A 22,896-nucleotide genomic window follows, 5' to 3' on the forward strand; every position below is an offset into this window, starting at 1 on the left:
CAGAAGGAAATTAAACAAATGCAGTACTCACAATTTCAGTAATTTTTTTTTTGTGGGGGTGGGGTATGGATGGGAAGGGAAAATAAAATCTGAAGAAAAGTCACAAATTCCTTAAAGGAGAAAAAGACGCCCGGATCCTTATCTTCAGTTACCAGTTGTCACTGCTTTCTCTATGTCAAACTTAAAACAATAGTTATTTTTGAAGGCAAGACGTAATCTTGTCTGAAATAGTGCTTTAGTGGCTATGATCTCTTGTAAAAACATTGATTACGTCCTTGTGCTACTCATAGGAAATCTATAGTACATTCAGAATTCAGTACAGAATAAAACATGTGCTCACAATCAGGGATGCCCAGTAGTGAGGTGGAGTACATATGGAGGTGTTATCTCTTATGCTGTCTTACTGAAGTAAACTGTGGTATTATGAGTAAGGGCAAAATAATTTACGGAATTTAAAAGTGAATTTGATGACAAATTTAAGTTCGATTGACAAACAACTCCTCAGTAAAACTTTGGGATTGAAAAAGAAATAAATATTTAAACACAGAACAATTAGGTACAAGGCATAAAGTTCTGGTTTATGGTAACATAACCTCCTCCATCTGCATACTGTTTGGGTTTTTTAAATATGCTGGTTTTGCATTGCATTAGTGTTTGCCATTGCATTTTACCATTTATATTTTACTATTAAAACTAAGTAAGTTTTGAAGCTTTATGAAGTTTTTATACATTAATGGTATTTAGGCCTGAAGGTATATGAGTTTTATGCTTCGATAATATTGGCAAATAGTGCAGACTTATCTTCAGAAAGTAACAACACTGAAACAGCCTTTGCTTTTCCTTGTTACTTGCTGCTCTTGAAACAGTGTTTCATGCTGTCATTTAGAAATGATCCAGGATACTTGAATTTTAGCTTCAGATCATCTTTTCCCAAAGTCATGAACCTAGACTGCTAGGATAATTGAATTTTCTTTGTTAGGTTGGAACAGGAAGACATAAGGCATAAATCAGTCAAGTAATGTAATTTATCAGGTGTCACAGCTACTTCTCTCTTATTTAGAGATTACTTAGCTACAGGCTAGACTAGGGAATTATTATAAAACTGTGTGCTTTATTAGAGCTTCACTTTTAAGGCAAATTAATTGAACTTGGCTGGGAGTGTTGCAGTTTTCAAGCAGAATCAGGCAATCAAAGTCTCATTACAGGCTTTTGCAAAGGCAGATTTTCTTCTCCTATACTAGTCAGGACAGGTGACTTTTAACATGTCTCCAAACAGGATTAGTTTCTTGTGGATTTATAAAACTATTTTAATTCAGCCAAAATGTTTTAAACATTTACTTAGAAATTATCAAATCATCTTGGGTTAGATCAGAATTATGTAACTTAATGGGGCATTTTTTTTCCTGTTATATGTTCGTAATGGAATAGGTAAGTCATCAGCAAACCAGTAATAATTTCTCTGTAATTTTGAACGTATTGAACAGAGCATAAGCACTTAAAATAAGAGAAAAGTCTTCTGCTGAGATGTCAGTTCACATCTTGTGCCTTCCCTAATCTTAGAAGTTGATGGGTATTTTGTCCACGAAATCCCTGTGATTTCTCTTACTGAAGTTCTTGCAGTACTTGTTGTTCCTTGTGGAAATTTTCACATTAGGGAGGCTTCCTTATAATTGTACTAGGATTAAGTAGTTAAATCCCCTTTTCTAGCCTTAGTGTGCAGCAGTTTATTACTTGGGTACAACTTGTGAACAACTGAAAATAAGCCTGTTGGTAAGCTGCAAGCAGAATTTATACATTCTAGTTGGTCACAGGGCTCTAAGTCAGTCATTGACTTTCTGAGAACAATTTAGTTTAAACCATTTGAACAACGAACCTGTCATAAAGGTCAGATCTGGATTTGTTTCATGATTGTTCTGTTTGTCTTGGGAAAACTATTCATTAGTTCACTGATGATTCTATGACTGATCTTTCTTTTTGTAGATTTCACAATTATTTCTGTAGATGGGCTTCAAACAAGTGGGGCTAAGGTGTTGTTTTAGCAGCTAGACTTTTGTGGTTACGAAGGTGAGGGCATTGACCATTGTATTCTGGTTTAGCCATATATTTTTATCTTATCATATATTTTTATCAGCAGTAAGCTGAGAAAAACAGAAAGCTTATTGCTAATTTCTTTTGAGTGGCACAGTCTGGTTTCTGTTCCTGGAGGTGGATGTAGGGCAGTCTGAATTGCAAACAGAGGTAACAAGCAAGAAAGCCACACTTTAATGAGAAAAGTTGGTGTTTTGATGGTTTTGTGCCACTTTGCTCTAAAAGATTACAATGCTTTTGTATTTATACTTTCTCCTGTCAAATTAGATGCAAACTGTGACACAGCTAGGACTTGGTTCTGTATAGCCACTTACGTTCTGGAGAGGTTTTACTTGAAGAAATCCTGCAATATAATCTTTTGTTTAATTTTGCATTGATCCTCTGCCCCCGTCCCCTCTACCGCTTCAGTTAATAAACAGGACTTCTTAGCTGGACTCAGGAGCCCAGATCTGGGCCCTAAACTCCAGATGGGCTCTCTAGCAGTGCTGAGGAGATAGGAAGGACCCCCTTCCTTGACCTTCCCAATGTAACCCAAAAAAATATTGGCCTTCTTTTCCACAAGGTCACATTGCTGGCTCACAGTCAACTTACTGTCCTACATGACCCCAAGACCCTTCTCTGCAGAGCTGCTTTTTAGATCGTTGGCCTCAAAGTGTGGTTGCGTGGAGCTGTTCTTCCCCAGATGCAAGACTTAGCATTTCACCTTGTTGAACTCCATGAGTATATTCTTTGCCTAGTCAAAGAGCAACATGACCCTCAGCCACTACATCATCAGCAAACTTGTGCAGGTCATTAACGATGGTGTTAAATTAAACAGGAGCTGGTACTGACCCTTGGCATACATCACATCATCAGCAAACTTGTGCAGGTCATTAACGATGGTGTTAAACAGGATTGGAGCTGGTACTGACCCTTGGCATACATCACTAGTGACTTTTCTGCAGCAGTCCTTTTAATGACTGATCACAATCCTCTGGGCCTAGCTGCTCAGCCAGTTTTCAATGCATTGCACTGTCCACTTGTCCAGCTTATACTTTGTTACTTTTCATCATCAGCAAACTTGTGCAGGTCATTAACGATGGTGTTAAACAGGATTGGAGCTGGTACTGACCCTTGGCATACATCACTAGTGACTTTTCTGCAGCAGTCCTTTTAATGACTGATCACAATCCTCTGGGCCTAGCTGCTCAGCCAGTTTTCAATGCATTGCACTGTCCACTTGTCCAGCTTATACTTTGTTACTTTTCTATCAGGAAGTTATGGGAGTCAGTGTCAAAACCTTTACTGAAGTTCAGATAAGCAACATCCACCATTCTTCTCATCCATGAACTTAGTTACCTCATTGTGGTGAACATAAGGTTGTTCAAGGAATATATAGTACTGTATTTCCAGAATGTAAACCAATCTTGTTATTTTTCATGTCATTAATAGCATAGCATTAAGGGGGTTTGTGTGTAGTTTCTATCTGAAGAGAAAATTCTACAAGCCTCTCTATGAACACTCTTTTCAAACTGTGAAAAGACTGCTCCTCATAATAAATTTTTTAATGCTTTGGAAAGAAGAAAACACAGGGGAACACTTGCTGCAGACCAAACTCTGCACTGAAATGATTCTTTAGAATATTTTTCTGTTTCAGAGCTAAAATACCTTAGAGCTTTCCCTTATAAGATTCCCTTCCCCAGACCCCAATTTAAATCGCAAGAAATCTAATACCATTGTGTCAAATAAGGGCACATATTTTCCTTAGGACTTAAAAAGCTACACATGTCCTGCAAAAATATCTTCCGAATATCCTAGAATTTGTATGAAGTGATCCTGCAGTGATTTATGTAGGAAATGACTAGCAGTCTGGTCCAAATAGCACTTTTTCCATTGTTTGCATTGTTTTTAATTTATTAACAAAAAAACCCTTAATTTGAAATTATAGTATTAAAAAATACTATTAATTTGATCTCTCAGCTCACTGCATATATGACCTGAGCATTTCCATGACCAAAGTGACACAAAATTGTAAAAAAGGGGTCTAACAGAGCAGGAAACTAGACCTGTGTTCCCATACTGTTGCTCTGTACTTGCTCTCTTTTTTTGCATTTGCATGTACGTCATATTTCTTGAAATGCTGCTTTTAATATCTCTGTAATAGAATCTGGCTCATCAGGAGAGAAATAGTTACCCTTTTTAATTTCTGAAAGGGTTTACCCATTTTTAGTCATTTTTATATTGCCATTCTACTGTTTTCTTATTAGTTTAAGCAGTTTCTTATTACAAGTATTTGTGTCAGTGCATCATCATTCCAATACTGCTAGTTATCAAGTGTTTAATAAAAATATGCAAACCCTCATATCCTTTGGGATGATTGTACTTCTCAGGGAAGAACTTAAGCATTGTTACTAATGCCAGAACCATGGGTAGAAATAGGATGTGATTGTTTCAGTACTGGACACTGCAAATGAGAGGCTCCACCATCCTGGTTACCCAGAATGCTGGTCCTCTTGAGTCCAGGACTCCTATTGGGCAAACTCCTCATGGTATTATTTCTATCTTTTTTCAGTACATGATTCAGTACATCTTCTGTTTCTTTATCTCCATTTGATACTCCCACAGTGCCTATACCTCTGGGTAAGGCATGAAACAATTTCTTAAGAACAGACATTTGTACTGCAGTTTAAGCTGCAAACAATCCCCTGCATTTATCCACTGTTGATGATACCATTCATCTGTACTTATATTAGTAATCCTGAAGCTCTAGTATAGAGCAGCAACCACATCCTCTGCTGTTTTAAGTACCATTCATAGGACCTTCTCTCATCACAACTATTTAAATAAGTGCTTGTAATAAAAGCAACAGTTATTGGTCCATCAATCATAGAGTTTCCAATGATGCTAGCACTGGGAAAGGTGAACTGCTTTGGCAACAGTAGGAAATCCCAGCAGTGCTGCTGGAGATGCTCAGAAATGATGCTTAGAGGTAATGCTACAGCTCGAGTGATTTCAGTGTTGTGCTGAGTACAGTTGAGGGAGGTTTTTTCCATGTAGGACCAAGCCCAAAAATGACAAAGATACTCAAATGAACTGCAGACTACTAGAACTTCAGCCAGGGCTATATCCAGGCAAATTGCAGTAGTGGTAGGAGGCTGCTCACTTGCACAGGATCAAGTGTGCAGAGCCGTGCAGTAGGACCAGGGGAGCTGGCTCGATGAGGGTCCCAGGAAGCTCAGTCCTGTGTCCCGTGTCCCCTTCTTCCTCTAAAACAGAGACAATAATATATATATGTCATATATTTGTAGCTTTTCTGATGATAATTCCTGTGCAAGAGAAAATTTTTTTCATTCTTAGGTGGAGTAAATTGACTTGTTCAGTCAATGCAGCCATAAAGCTTTAACTAAAGTGATGGGTCCAAATCTTTGCTGTAGTTCTGTGCAAGTGATTATGAAATTTATATTATGGAAGAGATTCTTGAGATGAAACTAGGGTTTGGATTGTTAGACTAAAGGGCAAAACCCTCCTGTTCATATTATTTACTATTAGAAGCCTAGGAGTAAATATGAAGAGGAAAAGGTGAGTTTGGGGTGAGATACTCTTTTAATTCAGTATTACTTTTTCAATCCTTATTTCATTAGGATTGTCAGGGGATTTCTTGCGTTCTGGACGATACTCTGCTCATACCATCAATGGTGCCTGGTCACCCTGGTCTCCATGGTCTCAGTGCAGTCGCGACTGCAGTAGAGGTATACGGAATCGCAAACGGGTCTGCAGCAATCCTGAACCCAAGTATGGAGGACTTCCTTGCCTTGGCCCATCTCTAGAGTACCAGGAATGCAACATTTTGCCTTGTCCAGGTAAGAGTCAAATGAAATGAGAGAAGTATGTGAAAATAACTAGCTCATCTTCAAGAGTGTATCTTACAGTAGTTGATTTGTTTTTTCCTCTATTAGTTGGTGGGTTTGAGGTTTGTTTTGATGTTTGAATCAACTATGGCTCAAATTTGCCTTTATAATGTAAGTGGGTTTAGGCAAGTTTCCCATGTGATTTCAATCAATTTATCAACAACGGTACTAACAGGTATGTCATTTTTTCACTTCTGAGATTGACTGTAAAAACATCATTTTAGTATGTAAACGTATAGAAAAAAATGCATAAGAAATCTGGCAAAACATGAGAAATCTATCCTAGTCTTCAGTTAAACATCACAGTGGTTGCTGGCATTAAATCTGCTAGCTTTTGAGTCTAAAGCCTACAGCAAATGAGGTTCAGGACTGATCACCAAATTAGATGGTAATACAAGTAGGTCAGAAGGATTGTTCTTGGAATCTTGAGTTTCTCCTTCACTGAAAGTTGTTTTATGATTCTGTGAAGAGGATTACAATTACAAAAAGAGAATATATGTTTGCAAGAAACTGCTTTGGATTATAAATCATTGACATTTTGGGGGAAAAATATCTTAGTTTCAGTCACCTCTCACTCTTACAAGAAACTGCTTTCGATTATAAATCATTGACATTTTTGGGGAAAAAAATCTTAGTTTCAGTCACCTCTCACTCTTCATAAAACAGACATCCAAATTGAAAGGCTTTTGAGCTTTGCGGAGGCATTGTGAAAAAAGAGAGGGTAAGATAGGAGAACGCATGAAGAAAAGAAAGTGCAATTGAATTAGGAGGAAAGAATTCAAGGTAAGAAACAATAGAGAGGAAGAAGGAAAAATGTCTGAGAGATTCAATTCTTCATAAAACAGACATCCAAATTGAAAGGCTTTTGAGCTTTGCGGAGGCATTGTGAAAAAAGAGAGGGTAAGATAGGAGAACGCATGAAGAAAAGAAAGTGCAATTGAATTAGGAGGAAAGAATTCAAGGTAAGAAACAATAGAGAGGAAGAAGGAAAAATGTCTGAGAGATTCAATTCTTCCCAATATCAACAAGTAAATTTAGAAATAAGCTTTCATATATCTTTAATGGTATTCATACGTATAATTGCTTCATATTTGATTATCGAAGACTTGGAGCTTTTGTCATTTATTCAAATGTGGACCTGAAGAATTACTATGGCTATATACATATTACTTATGTGTATTGCTATTATAAAACATATATGGTTGTAAGTTAAAACTGTGTTCCCTAAATCATGGATACATTGTTTTCTTAGTATAAGTATTTTGTCCAGTCTTATTGCAATGCTTTCTTGAGCTTCTTAAGCCCTATAACAGTCACTGTCCATTCTTTGCATCAGAATCTAAGCAGTAGATCTGTGCAGAAGACAACACTTCCCTTTCAGGAGGACACAGTTTCTAGAAAAACATGATCCATCTTGAATTGAAACTAAGCAATGTGTTTTGGCAGACAGCCCACAAACCCAGCAGCTCTGTGAGCATTCTGGTTGTTCACTGAAAGTGAATTTCTCTGCAGTTTTATTGCTAACAGGAACAGTAGGATTGGCAACTTGAATGGCCTGCTGGTGGGGCAGATCCAAAGGGAATTTCTGTTGGGGATACCTGCTTTGCCATTGAGGCATTGAAGTTCTGAAAGAGGCACTTGGGCACAACATGCCAGCATTTTCTGGTGAAATTTTCTTGCTGCATCCAAGGAGGAGGAAAGTAGCTTTAGTTGCTCATTGTATAGATCTGACATATGCCAGCACTTTCTGGTGAAATTTTCTCGCTGCATCCAAGGAGGAGAAAAGTAGGTTTAGTTGCTCATTGTATAGATCTGACAGTGAACATCTGAGGAGATCAAGGGAAGAGACTATGTACTTCTTTCTGATCTTAGAGGCATGATCAGTGAAAGGTGGATACATTTTCTATGCCAAGCATTTTAGGAGAGAGGTGGAAGGGAAACAGCAAAGAACCAACAGTTGTCAGAGAGTTATAAAATTGTGGCCCAAATCTTCTCCATGTTTGCACAACCCTAGTGCATGCTCTGATTCATTAGTTCCCAAACAGCAATCATAACACCTTGCTTTTCCTGGATAATAAAATGATAAACAATTCTGTATCATGTGACTGCACTGTTCATCTGTGAAAAATTTTGAAAGTTGGCAGTAATACATTAGGTCAAAGATTTATTAGACCATTGTACTAGTGTGTGCAAGCCTCCCCAGGGGTGTGTGCAGTAGGTGAAGCAAACTAGACCATCGCACTTCGTCATCAATTCCTTCTTCCCTTGCAAAGGGAATCCCTCCATAAGACAATGCCTTCAGCTTCCCTTGAAACACATGACTTGTGTGGTATTAGCTAACAGCTCTGCTCACAAGCTTTAAGATATCTCATTCTATTACTATACATAGTAACTGGAGTCCATTCATTAAATGAGCCCAGACTATCTATAAAATAGGGCTGGATTTATTGTTCATCCCTTGCTGTTGATTTTCAAATTAAGTACTGTCTTGAATTTTTTGGATTTTTTCAAAGTTAAAATAAGTCAAAGGTTTTCAGAAGTGGTATTTTTATTGAACTCTGCAGCTACTACACTGTTATATTTTTTGAAGGAAATCATTTCAACCAGTAAAACACAGTTATGCAGACATAAGTTTGTTGTAGAGGCCTTAGTTGTTTATGAGATAGCCAATACACCAGACTAAAATACATGAAATTGTAAGGCAGAACTTGAAACTGTACTTTATGCAAAAATTATTCACACTGCTGTCTCTGAATTTGAAAATATTTAGTTGATATAAAGTGTGGTGGGCCTTTCTGAAGCAAGAAGGGGTGTCCTAATATAGCTAATAACTTTCTTCAGAGACAAGTTTTATTTTTGTTTTTAATGCAAAGCAAATTCGAATAAAGATGTAGAGCTTGAATGAAATATTTAGATGTATCATAGTCTGCAGCAAGGAATCACATAGTTCCTCAGCTACAGAACTACTGTTTGCCAGTAATTAAGAAGAAATGCAGGGGACTAAGTCAAATCTCAGATAAATCTGAAGGGAAAACATTGCAAGCGGTAGATGTAATTGATTTTTTTTCTTTAAGACATGAGAGAATAAAAAATGATTGCAGAATAAGGGTTATCCATAAATTAGACCTGATTATAAATTTGTAGAAAGGGAATAAATTTTTATTAGAGAAGCATACCAAGGAATTTGAGTTCTCTTAATTTTTAATGAAAGTCGCAGAAAGTTAAATTGGTGGCTAAATGTGAACATTTATTCATTAGACATCATCAAGAATATGCAGACATAAACCACACCTGAATGAACAGCCTTTGCTCCAGGCCCATGTGTACTAGCCTAGCCAACCCCACAGTAGGGACATAGAGGAGAGCAGTCAGGAAGTGAGACCATGGTTCAATCAGCTTTCAACCTTCTTGTTAACCACTGTGCCAGGGACTGGATTTCATTTCCTGGGTTCTTGTAACATTTAAGACAGCTATATAAGTCATTCTTATTGTGGCTAGCTGTGTAAGTTTCTATAATGTCTCTGTTAGGCTTTGTTCACACAGCCCTTGCAGTTGTTCATGAGAAAGGCTGGTATTGGTGCAGATCTCATTGAGGTATTGGCTCTACCTTCCTTGCATGGGTTAGGTTGTAGATGAGTAAGCATGTGGTAAATGTGTCAGGCCTTTCTTGCCAGTGTGAGCATCAGGGAGGAAAACAGGGACTCTGCAAAAGTTCGTTCTTGTCCGTGTAGATAAGTGAGGTGCAGGCAGAAAGGCTAAGAAATGTGAGGCTGTTTTGTTCTGACCTTGATCTGAAAGTATTTGCCATGGGGCTAGAAATAAAATTGCAACAAGGAAGAATTTGATGCTTCCTAAGATTTACCTGAGCTCCCTCAGGGTAAGGACAGCTTCACCTGCTCCCTGCTGACAGAACCATTTAGTTACAGTCCAGTCCAGTCATTACCCTTTCAGAAATATTCTGGTGAGTATGAAGGGGTACAATGGCAGCCATAAAGAACCTTTCCTGATACTGCAGTCTCAGGTTTGTCTTTGCTCCTGTCTCCAATTATTGCAGACAGGATCAACCCCTCATGATGTAAACTGCTGAGAAAGGGGAGCAATAGAGATATATACTGAGCAGCATTTAAGTCATGCTGAAAGTCAATAGGACTTTATGCTTCTCAATCAATTAATCTGAGCTCAGTGTCATCCTGGAAGATCCTAAGTGCTCTGAAGGACAGACACAATAAAAAAGCCCATGGAGCAGTCACCAAGTGTACAGGGCTGTCTTGTCTGGTTAAGCATCTTGCAGCATCATTTTAAATACACTTATTAATATATTAATAGCCAGAAATTTATGGTTTTAATGTGCTGCAGGATCCCAGAACTTTCAGAAATTACTGAAGTCATCTAGAATCTGCCATCAGCAGGTACTATTAAATCTTTTTTGAGCCTGCAGGGGAGAAGGAAACAGTGAAATTTTTTCCACAGCTTGTAGTAAATCGTCCACTGATGTGCAGATTGCTAGCAGTCACTGGGCAGATTGCTTTTCGTTCATAGCATTTGAAGGCTGAATATATAATAGTAAATTGAATAGTGCCAGAAAATTGCCAGAAATTGTACCCAGGCCCAGAAAGATGATTTGTCTGTATTGTTCAAGTTTTAAAATGATCCCTCATACTATTTTGCCTTCAACTAACTAGCACTCTTCCAAACAATCTGCAGAAATAATCTGGGAGTTGGTGTGGGCTAAAGGCGTGTTCCCAGTACTCAGTTTCCATGTGGCTAAACTACTTTGAGGGGCAGGAGAATTTGAACTATTCTCTTGCACTAACAAATTATGCTTTGGCCCTGTGCCTCAGATCCTTTTTTTATGTCTCGTGAATAGAGTTGAGCTGGCAAGAACTGAACTGCCTCAATAACTATGGAAAGGATCTGTGAATGCTCACTGACATTTCTGTTTTCATTGAGTTTCTAATATGCAATCAATACTAAAAGAAATGAATCCATAATCAGACACATCAGCATTTTGTTATCCTTGGGGGCTTGCAAGATACTTACATTATGAAGAGAAATAGATGAAGAAGAGAAATGTTGTTTGAATGGTAAATTCTGCAAATCTAAGAAAATTACAGGAATTTACTAATTAAAAAGATCTGTTTGACTGAAAATAATAATAACCAAGCATAGGGAACACTGTCCTAGTTCACAGTATTATACATCTCTTCAATTATTTCTGTAGGAAAAGACAAGTAATCTTCATTTTTGTTTTGTTTTGTTTCTTGTTGCCTTTTCTTACATTCTTTTGCATAAGGGCATAGGGTCACTTGGCCAATGTGCCTTAATTAGACATTTAAAGCAGAGTTATGTGAGCTCCACTGAGTGGCATGAGCTACAGGAGTTCCTGTTTCCTCTTCTTCTTAGAGCAGAGTGGTGGATCAGAAGGAAAGGACAGTTGCTGTCTCAGATACGACATTCTGACGCTGCATGTCAATATTTTGGTTTTTTGCCAATTTCAGATTTTTATTATAGTAGTTTTACTTCGGTTTAGTTGTGACATTTTGGCTGAGAAGAACTGACCAAATTCATATATCACTCAATTTTCTAATAACAATAACGAGTTTCAGATACACAAAACTCCCTGAAAGACTATGTAAGTTATTTATGCATCCCCTAAGGCCAGTTATTGCTTATTGGTTTTTTTCTCCATTATTGGTTTTTCCCCTTTATTTTTTTCCTTTGAAGTCATGCTTGGCCACAAGGAAACAAGAATGTGTTTAAAGGAACGGACAAAATTTATCCTGCACTAGCTTCCTAAATCAGGGAGAAAATAATTGCTCCACTAATTTGTCTCTGGGGCTGCTGAAGTCCATCTCTCCATATGCATTGATCTCCCTAGGCTGCTTCTGTAGCCAGCAAGAAGAGGGATGAACTGTCCTTTGAAGCAACTGTTGCTTTTCTAGCTTAAGAGCCTCATTTACAGACTTAAACCCTAGTGGATCCTTAGATTTTGTTCTTTCCTTAGAAGCATTCATTTGCCTTCTGTGTTTCTGCACTGCATTATGTTGACTGTTTGTTTCATCCAGCATTGCTTTTATGAATAAAGGTATCTGTAGCATCACAGAAACAAGACTTTGCCTTGGATCTTGTGATGTAAAAATTGCTCTTTCCCCACACTGAAACATGCAGCAATGTCCAACAGGATTAGGAAAAAAGCAGTAAGTAGACTAAGTGATGTGAAATGGGATGATCTCCAGATGTCTGGGAGAGAGCAGTGTTCTCTTGGGTCTGTAGGTTGCCCAATATCCACTGTCCCCAGATCTAACTTTTGCTCAGCCACTGGAAAGCACACCATCTGCATTTCTGCAGATCAAAAGGTCTACTGCCCCTCTATTTATGCTCATTTATGCATATAGAAAAGACTGACCTATCAGCATTTTTTATTCTCTTTTGCCACACTTTCAAACGCCTGAGTGTGAAAAGTTATAAACCTAAAGGCATACACGCACAAAAAGAATTCCAAAAGAATTTTCTTTGATTTTTTTTTTGGTTGTTTAAATTTGAAATGAGACCAGACAGTGGAGAGCCTGCAATCCTATCTGTGTTCTCATGTAAGCAGGTGAGGTCAGTGTCTCTGTCCATGCTTCCTTCCACTTCCTTGTAAAATCCAAAGTGCATAGCAGGGTATCCAGTTTACTTAATTGTCTCATGGAAATTTTCCGGTAGTGTGGATGTTTTGTCATGTCCCCAGGAGGTCCCATTTCTGTACACAGTTTCTTCTCAGTACATTCTCTTCCCTATGATCTGGGGTTTTGTCATTATAGTGAAGAAATATTTATTAACCACAATAACAGCCAGTTGGCAAAAAGTTGTTCGCTTCACTATAAAGGAAAGAGCATTGTTTGAGAGCACTCTGCTAGCTGAAGGGTGCCTTCTTCCTAAAGGGACCAACCTCAGCAATTGTCAGAAAATGTAAAGACTTTTTAAATCTTTCATTGTGGAACTGCTTTAACAACTTTCTTTTGTCCAACAGCTCTACAAAACTGTTATGTAAAGAAACTGTACTGACTGGAGCTTCTCTTGCAGCTGTGTATTTTTCTTCCTATAAGAGGCAGAAATAACATTAAGGATTCCATGACAAAAGGGGAAAAAAGAAAAAAACACACAAATGGTGGTGTGTTGCTAAGCAACTTAAAGAAAGATGAAAGAAACCACAGAGTTCTATTTAGGTCTTGTAAAAACTCAAGCAGTAAATACCCACTCCTTTGATCTTATTTAACCATGATGGTTCCTTATCATCTTCTGCTGTTGAAAAGAAAAAGTTCTGGGGACAAAGAAAAGAGGTAGTTATGATAGTCCTTGAAAGGCTAGAGATTTGGAATGGCACTCTGTCAGTAAATTGTTGCTAAAAACTCCAGTTATAATTGCACTGTCCAGCTCAACAGGATCAAACTGAACATTGTCTATTATATCATATCTGTCCTTTCCCATCTTCCCCAGACCCACTTCTCCCTTTACATCTGAAGTTATACAGTACAACCAAGACCACTGCAATTATGGAATGCGGTGACATTCCTGGGTCTCTGTGTTCTTGGCCACCTATAGGTTTCTGGTAGATGGCAGTTTCAAATGCATGGTCGTTGTAATTCTCACTGGTCCACTGAAAAATAAGTGTAAAGTATTGGAGGTCATTGTCCCTATTACAGTGAACAATGCACAGGTAATGTTTGCAGACAATTTATCTTCTGTCTAGGCAATCTCAGGCAAAATCAATTCTGCAGGTCTGTACACTGCAGCAAGCATGCCTCTGATTATTCATTTGAGCTAGCCAACAATCAGTTTAAAAAAAAATATAAAAATAAAAAAGGAAGTATCTAGAAAGGTAAAGCTTTAATATCACATGAAATGAATAGCTCAGATAGCAACTTCTGCCTTTATTTGACAAAAGTTAAAAAGAAAGAAAAAAAGAGGCAAGTTCTGAATAAAAGATACCATGTCTTGAAATTGTTATAAAATTGCACATTATATTTCCCCTGCACTGAAGACAAATAACCTATGGCTTTCCTAGATATGAGCTTGCATAATACTGCATTAAACAGAGTTATCTGAGGCAAAAAGACATATTTGTTTTCCACTGAAAAGTATGAATAAAAAGAATATGAATAAGAGAACAAGTCAAGTACTCTACCAAGATGCAGTATTTATTTATGATAGGTGGTATAAAACTCTCTTATACATCTGTATAGCTAGATGATTTGGTTGATAAATATATCCTCGGAAAAAAATGTAGCTATCATTGAATTCCTTAATAATGGAAATAATTTATTAAAATTGCATACTTGGAATATAGCACCAGAATCTACAAATCCTGTGTGTCCAATCAGGATATTCAGAGTCCAGATACATTACTTGCAAAAGTTTTTACAACTGCAGTTCTTACCAAGGAAGTGCCAACTCCGTGCTTTCTTGATGTTTAGGATAATGTTGCAAACAGTACAGGGAATAAAATGCTATATATTCAACAACTTCGCTTAGAGGATTAGTTAATAGCCTTAGGCATGCATTAGTGAATTACCTGTTTGATTAGCAACTGAGAACTATGCTGTATCTGAAATTAAATTTTAAAATGCATGTATAGGTTTTAATATGAAAATTCTCTTAGCTCATTTTCTCACTGTTGCAGCCTTTGCATAGAAAACATTCTACTTGACTCACCAAGTATGTTTGTGATATACAATGCTACAAAGTCAAAATGAATATTTTTTAGAATGCTCTACATTTCCATCTAAGAGACAATTTAAATGCAGATACTGCACAGATATTTTCATTGGAAGTTTTTGGGTTTTTTTTTTTAATTTGGAACCTCTTTTTTTTGGTAAGAAATAGTCATGGAACAGCATTTCAGTAAACCAGTAGAAACTACTCCTTGAAAGGCTGTTTCGTTAATTGAACAGAAAAGGTGAAAAAGAGTCATTGTGAAATGCTGGATAGATGTTGTGGAGATTTCGGTGCCAATCAGTTGTTTCAACAAACCACAAAGTAAAGTCTTGCAAGGAATGTCTTAAATGAGCTTGCTGTAAAAACTGTACAGAAAAAGCATACTTACCTAATATTTTTAAAAGTGGGCAATGATAAGTTTCTGTCTTATTTGGTAAAATGCCCTCTGCTGCTATAAGTGATGTGGAAAAAAAGAGTGAAACTTCTGCTCAGTTTAGGACCCTCTTGTAAAGCGAATTTACTGGCACATGGCCTTTATCATACTTAGGAGCTCATCTATTGGTGTCAGTTGAAATACTTATTTCAATCAGTTGCAGACATGGTAAATCATTTCCTTACTTAAGAATTAAGATAGGAAGTGATAACACTCTAAATAGAGGTTTGAAAATAAATTATTTTCTTTGGTAGGATATGAAAATTTTGAAAGTTTAGGTTTTTGTCACATTTATTTAAGTAGAAAATGAAAGACAAATGAACAAAATACTGAGATTCTTTGCAGAAGGAATGCTGTCCCTGGGAGAAGTTTATCTGACTTTGTCATGTGGCTGCAGATAGAAAGCCTTTGGCAGATGGGCTGCAATGTGGCCATAAATTCCAGAAATACATTGTTGAGCAGTGGCTTTAAGAAAGAGGGTGCAGAGGAGCCAATCTGGTGCAGACAATGAGGTGATCTTTCATTAGAAGCTTGTCTAGTGACCATGTGTGTAAAGCCATCTGACAAATGGGTCTCCCATGAAATCCAGCCTACATTTCGGAAGAATCTTGTGAAAACTCAGACTGGAGAACAGTTCGACATACATGAATTAATAAATACAAATTGCAGGGGGCGAAGGGAATAATAATGCATATTTCTCTTTTGAACTTCTGCCATTGTTCTCCTGCTGATATCTGTGAAATCATTTGAAATGAGTTGTAGGGTTAAGGCAATCCACCTGAGTTACAAAACAAAATCAGGATTCCTCCATGTTATTGGGCTAAGTTTTATTTTATGAATAAAACACTAGTCTGAGTTTATTATATTTCTGCTAAACAAGCTTTGGTATTTTGTTTTCTTAAAAGTGAGAAAAGAAAATTAAAAGAAAAACAGAAGAGTTTTGGGCTTAAAAATCTCAGAGTATCCACTGAAAATGTCCTATACGGATGGGTTATTCTTTCCAGAATACCAGGAGCTTTTAAAATATGCGAATTAAATTTCATTGTGGCAAGAATAAATTTCTGGGCCTATGTTCAGTGGTGCCTAAAAATGTCCAAGAATTTCAGTAGGCCATGAATTAGATCCACAGCATACGAGAAACATGAGCTGAATTATGTCATGTCACACATTAACTTAGAAAAATATGTTATTTTACATCTTTTCAGTGGATGGAGGTTGGTCTTGTTGGTCATCTTGGTCAAAGTGCTCAGCAACTTGTGGAGGAGGACATTACATGAGAACTCGCTCCTGCACAAACCCAGCACCAGCGTATGGAGGAGATATCTGCCTTGGTCTGCACACTGAAGAAGCACTCTGCAACACACAGCCCTGTCCAGGTATGGCAAATGAGCCCGTGTGTCTCTGTTCTTTATGTGCCACTGAATAAGGCACTCACAGTCAGGCAATATAATGTCCTTGATCTATTATTTAGAAGCAAATAATTTCTCTCCCTTATTAAGTGCACGATCAGCCCTTACATGCTAGAATGATACAGTAAATCAGTGCTAGCAGGATATAGTCTACAGGACACCCCCTCCTCCCTCTCTCTTTAAAAACTAAAATTTAAGTTACCTGGTCTGGGTCTGAACAAACTAAAATTGTGTAATATTTGAAGTGGATCATGCAAAAGGTTTGTGAGACTTTTAATAACAATATCACAAAGTGCTTTTGTTATACACTAAATATTCACAGCAAGCAAATTGCTGAGGTCAATGTTCAACACAAGGTCCTTCAAATAAATAATATTTGTCCTGTTTTCATATAAAACACAAGACAAACCTTAACATGATTTCTAAAATATCTTCTTCAGTTTTGCATGTTAAGGAACAAAGATTCATCTGTTTAAATTACGATGGAATACTTAGTAAATTAAATGTCTCAGCATTCCGGCTAGTTGTATTACAGATCATGTCTTTTTCTGCAATTTTGACTCTGCCTTTTGACCCATATTAAAGGAAATTATTTTTTTTCATGAAATGTAAGTGAAAAAATGAGATAAAAACCAGACAAAATCATTAGTAAAAGCCAGTGGGAAGATTTTTTTTCATTTACTGCTGATTAGTGGATTACAGGCAACAGCAAAAGGAAAGAAGCAGCTCTGATGCCTCATGTCTTTTTCTGCAATTTTGACTCTGCCTTTTGACCCATATTAAAGGAAATTATTTTTTTTCATGAAATGTAAGTGAAAAAATGAGATAAAAACCAGACAAAATCATTAGTAAAAGCCAGTGGGAAGATTTTTTTTCATTTACTGCTGATTAGTGGATTACAGGCAACAGCAAAAGGAAAGAAGCAGCTCTGATGCCACACTGTATTACTTGCTTCGCTTAGCACTCCTAGACTTCATAGCAAAGTTTTCTGCCCATATGATGAGTCTGTGCATGTGAAGGCATAAGCCCCACAAGTTTGAATTTATGGATCCTATTACTTCTGCTGAACTACAAGTTAAGTTAATTTCCTTTTCTAGGCACTGCATGTCTTCCAGCAGAATAAAAGTACCCACTTTGTCAAAATTAAAGCAGATGCAATACTCTGTATTGTGTTTTTTTAAAAAAACCCAAGCACAGAAATCAGTTGATGATTTGATTTCTCAAGACAAATAGTATGCATTTGTCTGTAGAAGTTACATAGCTGCCTTGAGATCCTTAAGGCATCTTTAAAAGGTCATTGTGCTAGCATTGTAGTTATTTCTGTTGTTGTGAATTTATTTTCTACCACCATGTTCTGATAAATGACAGTATGCAAACATTTGTAAATAATGTCTGCATCTTATTTTGACCTGCCTGTTACCCAAATTTTGAAGTAGATGAGGGATGAAGGGGGAGATCAGTTTTATTTTGGTTCAAGAAAGTGAAACTCCTTACAAAACAGTAAAATTTCTGAGGCTTAAAATTTATTTCTCACATTCCATAATATTTCATTAATATTTCAGTCTCACTGAAAATTTGACATAGGTTTTTGAAACAGCACATCATTAGCTAGCTGTGAGAATGGTCCTTGTCTCATATTTACAAGATAGATTGCAAAACAACTTTTTACTGCTCTTATTTCGCATTGGTATGGGTCAAAAATAACTGCAATGCTATACATGTCAAATTTGGACAGACTGTTGAATCTCTGCAGTGACTTGTGCTTATGGTAAGGACCAGGTGAAAGAGTGGTTCTTCCTTGTACAGATCTGAAAGTACCATTGGTGACATTCACTGCTTAAGTGACATGTTTAATGTAGGAAGGGAATTGTAATGACACTTGGAAACTAAGAACAACCAACCAACACAGAAATGCATATGTGCAAAAATTGAAATGATTTATAACATTTCTTAAGATGTGAAAAGAGCAAAGATATTTTTGGCATTTGAAATAGTACTTTTTTTTTCTTCGCAAACAATATTATCTGAAAACTAAAATTTCTGGAATCCTGATACTAAGGATTTCTTGAGGATATAGAGGTTTAATGGCAAATCCAACTGGAACTATCCAAGTATGCACTTAAAAGAAAGAAGCAGATTCATCTCTGCAGAATACATCAGTTTTCCTCATCCTTCATTTTAAAAGCTCTGTCACTGAGTTTGTGGTTTTTCTTTTAATTTATCCAAATGCAGTCACATTAATATGAATGGAAGCACTGCAGTATTGATCAGGAGTGGTTTATAGGCTGTTTATCAGTAAGTGTAATCTGTTGCAATGTTGGTAACAGACTGAATAAAACAGTATTTTATACCTAAAGTATTTACTGCTGTTTGTAAGAGGGGAAAATGCATTCTGCCCTTGATCTGGTAACTCACACAAGCAAATAATTGATAAAGCAGTTGAGCATTTAGAAATGATGGTGTAGTTCTCCATGAAAGAAATTTCTAACCTTACAGACTGGTCGCTTGATCTTTCTGAGTTGCCACCTTCACCAAGGGATCTCTCAGGAACTGATTGAACTTAACTTGGCTTCAAAGGTCAACCAAGACTCTGTAGGAAGATGTAATGTATCATGAGTAAATTTTGCTGTGTTGGAGGTGAAAAGCAGTTCCAGGTTAAACACCTTTCCAGTCCACCCTCTCTTTTATGTTCTCATGACTTTTGCAGAGACCTGAGGAGCAAGTTCAGAGGAGCTTGCCTGAGGTGCAGGAGAGCCTCAGATACTGTGTAAATAAAGAAATCAAAGGGATGGCACAGGATAACTGAGTCATTAGGAATGCATGCATAAGCCATGGGTTCAGCATCCCTGTGATGGCAGAGATATAGAGGTTCCACAAAGGGCAGGTCTGACAATTTGAAATCATACATCTTTCTGTCTTGGTAGCCTTACTTCTCTGTGGATCTCTGAGCTTCCAACAGTGGCACTCTTGAAAGCACAGGTTTGGTATGAGGATCCACAATTGCAGGGATGTCCATCCCTTTCATGCTTGCACTGATGTTCTCTCTCTCCTCTTCTGTGATTCTGTGTGCCAGATGAAGTTGATCAGCTTGGCACTAGACTCACTGACTAGCTGTGCTGTATTGTCTGGACTGCACTGTGAAACTCATGATAGGAGGGAGATGCCCTGTGTTGTGTATGTGGGAAGGTCCATATGCACATAGTGTCTTTTATGGGTCTCCTAAAGGGCAGGCCAAAACAGTAACCTTGCCCAGTCACCTCTATGTGACCTTGCATGATCTATGTGTACTCTGGAGTTCCTATTGTATCATGGGATGTAGCTCCTTCAGCAAAGAACCTGGTGGGCCAAAACCACATTGGACAAGATGGAGCTGCAGAATGCATCAGCCAACAAGCTGCTTTTAGGATGCTCACAAGTATTTTGGCACCTGCTGCATATATCCCAGTTATATCAGGACTGGACAAGAGTCTTGCTTTGGCTTAAATGTGCTCTCTGCCACCAATGAGAACTAGGCCAAGACTTGTAATGAGCAACATTCCTTTAAACTAGAATGAACTGGGCTTTATTGTTACTCAATATTTATTGTTAAGGATCCATATATTTAGTTTGCTTAGATCCAGCAGCTGACACTGGAGGTAATAACAGCAGCTCTTGGATGTGCCACATTGTGTAAGCAGGAAGAAGCCTGTCCATTTGCTTGACTCCTACCTCATCATTCATATCCCCCCTGAATGAGGATTGAGCTACAGTATGTCATCTGCCTCTGCTCTCCTACTACTCACTCTGCAAGTGAGGCCCTCCTAGGACCTGTCCTAAGAAACAGAAAAGCCAAAGGACAGACCTGGGTATTCTTGCAACTCACAATAACAAGACCTACAAGCTGATTATGTCAAGGTATTTGCCCCATTGTTCAAAGGAGGCCTCATCCAGACAGTTGCTAATTGTTCAAAAATATCAATATCCAAGTTCTTACCTGCACTGCTAAGTAAATCTGTTTTATAAACATCTATTGCTTGATATTTTTCAAGACTGCAGTCTCAAATATTCCTTCTGGCATCTGTTAAATTTTCTATGACAGTTCTCCTGTGTGAACAAGGGGAAAGTAATGACTAAATATGAACTTTGTATGTTGTATTTATACATTGTATTGAAAGGGGCCCAAAAGAGTGTAAAACTTTCCTGACTTTCCAGATGATTCACAGTTTAAAAAAACTTCATGAATTTGCAAGTTTTAAGGTCTTTCAATCTAACTTATTCAAAATTAGACTATATATGCTTTTTTATTTGAAGCAAAATGAAATTCGTAAATTTGCTACATATTGGCATGAAAATCAATTAAAATTTTGAAGCAGAAACAAACTTGGTTTGGGATTGTAGGAGTCTTTGTTCCATATCAAAACCATAAAACCTATCTCTGTGGGAAAGCTGGCAGAAGAAAGAAGACAGTTTAACTGAGCTCTATCTTTACTATGTTTGCCAAACTCAGAAGACTCCTACGAAGGCAAGACTTGTACTCAAATCGTAAGAATGCTGAGTGCAGTAAACTCACAGTATCTCATGGGAATGAGATCAATTCACTTCATTTAAGGGAAATATCTAAGATCACACAGGCATGAAATAAAAATGTCTTAATCAAAACTACATAAGCAGAACAAGAAATATAGAAAAGAAATAGAACCTGACAATAAACCAGATGGGGAAGAGAAAGTGAGAATACCTGATGAGATCTGCCTGCGGCCAAGAAATGGACCTGAAATAGCAAGAACTAAAAAAAATTAAAATAAAAAAAATCTAAAATAATTAAAATAATTTAAAAGTCTTCAAGACACTACTATTTTTGTGGTTAAATACACATCTTGTTTCAGATCTGGAATGCACACTCATATAGCTCTCATTGCTACTTGTCAGGTACGCAAAAAAAAGGCAGTATCCTTTTACACCATAATGACCTAGAATGGAATTAATTCCACAGCAATCACACTTTCAGTCACCACTGCAGAATCCCTCCAGCTTCTCTCTTCCACACACAAAGGCTGTGGCAGAAGCCAAAGCCATAATACATCGGTGGCAAATTTACCATCACACTGCATTTCAGAGACTTTTGCCAAAGCCAAACTTCTTTTGGTGTATCAGAATGAAGAGCTGCCCTCTGCTAGCTGGTAGTAGCTGGGGATGAGACCTTCTGTCATAATTCAGAAATACAAGCTATTTCTCTCTCAGTTGGTGTACTTGAAGCCTTTAATCACAGCATCTGCCTGTGTCTCCCTCTCTGCCTTTTGCAGACAACTGGTCTGAGTGGTCCAAGTGGTCCGACTGTGACTCGTCTGGCCTCCAGACCCGCAGCCGTCAGTGCATCGTTTTGTTTCCTGTGGGCAGCCAGTGCACAGGCAACACCACAGAGAGCCGAGCCTGCACTCTGGACTCCAACTTTATACCAGGTGAGATCAGCCAACATCTTGAAGGATTAGTGGAACCTCTCAAAGTTTCAGGAGTGAGGCATAGTACTGCCCCATGCTGCACTGTGCAGAGCTGTGAGCTGGAGCAGAACTTGCCTTTTATCAGCCAAAGCATGTTGGCCTACTGCTGTCCACATGAAATCTGCCCCCTGGTACCCAGTACTGTGGAGCTATCCCTACTGTCACCACCTGGGAGTTTGGTTAGTCACTGTCACAGCATTTTGCAGATCCCTCCCGTCTACTTGGTAGGAGGGGATGAGTACAGACAGCAAGTAGAAATAGTTATCTTTTTATTTTAAGTGTTTTTGAGACCCTAGGGTTATTAGAGAAACATTCCTCTAGGTTTTGTGGTTTGCTCATACAAAAGTGGGTGCTGTGGTGGTTAATCTGGAAATAATTTCACAGAGTCCCTTAAATATCTGCTTAGAAAGGTAAATACTATTAACTTTGCCTCCAGTCCTTATCTCCCACATGACTGCTAAGTATCTGATGTATAATCACATTATGTATTATTCTATAGCATTTGTTGAAACTCATGACTGTACTTTTGGTTTTAAATCATGGCAATCATTTAAATCCACACAACAGTATGGGTGGTCACAATGCACTGCTGTTAACAGTCATCTTTCTCCCTGTGTACATTAAAAAAAGCTAGTGGTCTATTCACAGACCGAGAAATTTACATTTTAATGTATCATTTGAAATGTAACTGTGTTTACTCAGTGCAACAACCATTTTTTCTTTTTGTATGATGATGTGTTAAACTATAATACAATATAACAAAGACATCAACAAAATGAAACACTTTTTCTGGATGGTGCATAATGCTTTAACTCCTGGATACTATTTTCCTCTAAAACCAATGCGAAAAATGTCAGTGTGGAAGCGAAAACTCCCACGTTGTATTTTCCCCTTTTTCTAAAGGT

At 37.7% G+C, this 22,896-nt stretch overlaps 1 protein-coding gene across 1 annotated transcript in view; it reads left to right on the forward strand.

The window, feature by feature from the left end:
- Nucleotides 1-22,896, forward strand: part of SEMA5A (sema domain, seven thrombospondin repeats (type 1 and type 1-like), transmembrane domain (TM) and short cytoplasmic domain, (semaphorin) 5A) — a gene marked incomplete at its 5' end in the record, with an annotated part of 93,539 nt that overhangs the window by 65,426 nt on the left and 5,217 nt on the right. The window contains 3 exons of the mRNA XM_009073404.1: nt 5,709-5,927; nt 16,311-16,481; nt 21,797-21,952. Coding sequence (XP_009071652.1) covers nt 5,709-5,927; nt 16,311-16,481; nt 21,797-21,952 — 546 coding nt within the window. The remainder of the gene's footprint in view (nt 1-5,708; nt 5,928-16,310; nt 16,482-21,796; nt 21,953-22,896) is intronic.

The sequence above is a fragment of the Acanthisitta chloris genome, unplaced genomic scaffold, assembly GCF_000695815.1.
Source record: "Acanthisitta chloris isolate BGI_N310 unplaced genomic scaffold, ASM69581v1 scaffold3684, whole genome shotgun sequence".
Taxonomy (NCBI): Eukaryota; Metazoa; Chordata; class Aves; order Passeriformes; family Acanthisittidae; genus Acanthisitta; species Acanthisitta chloris.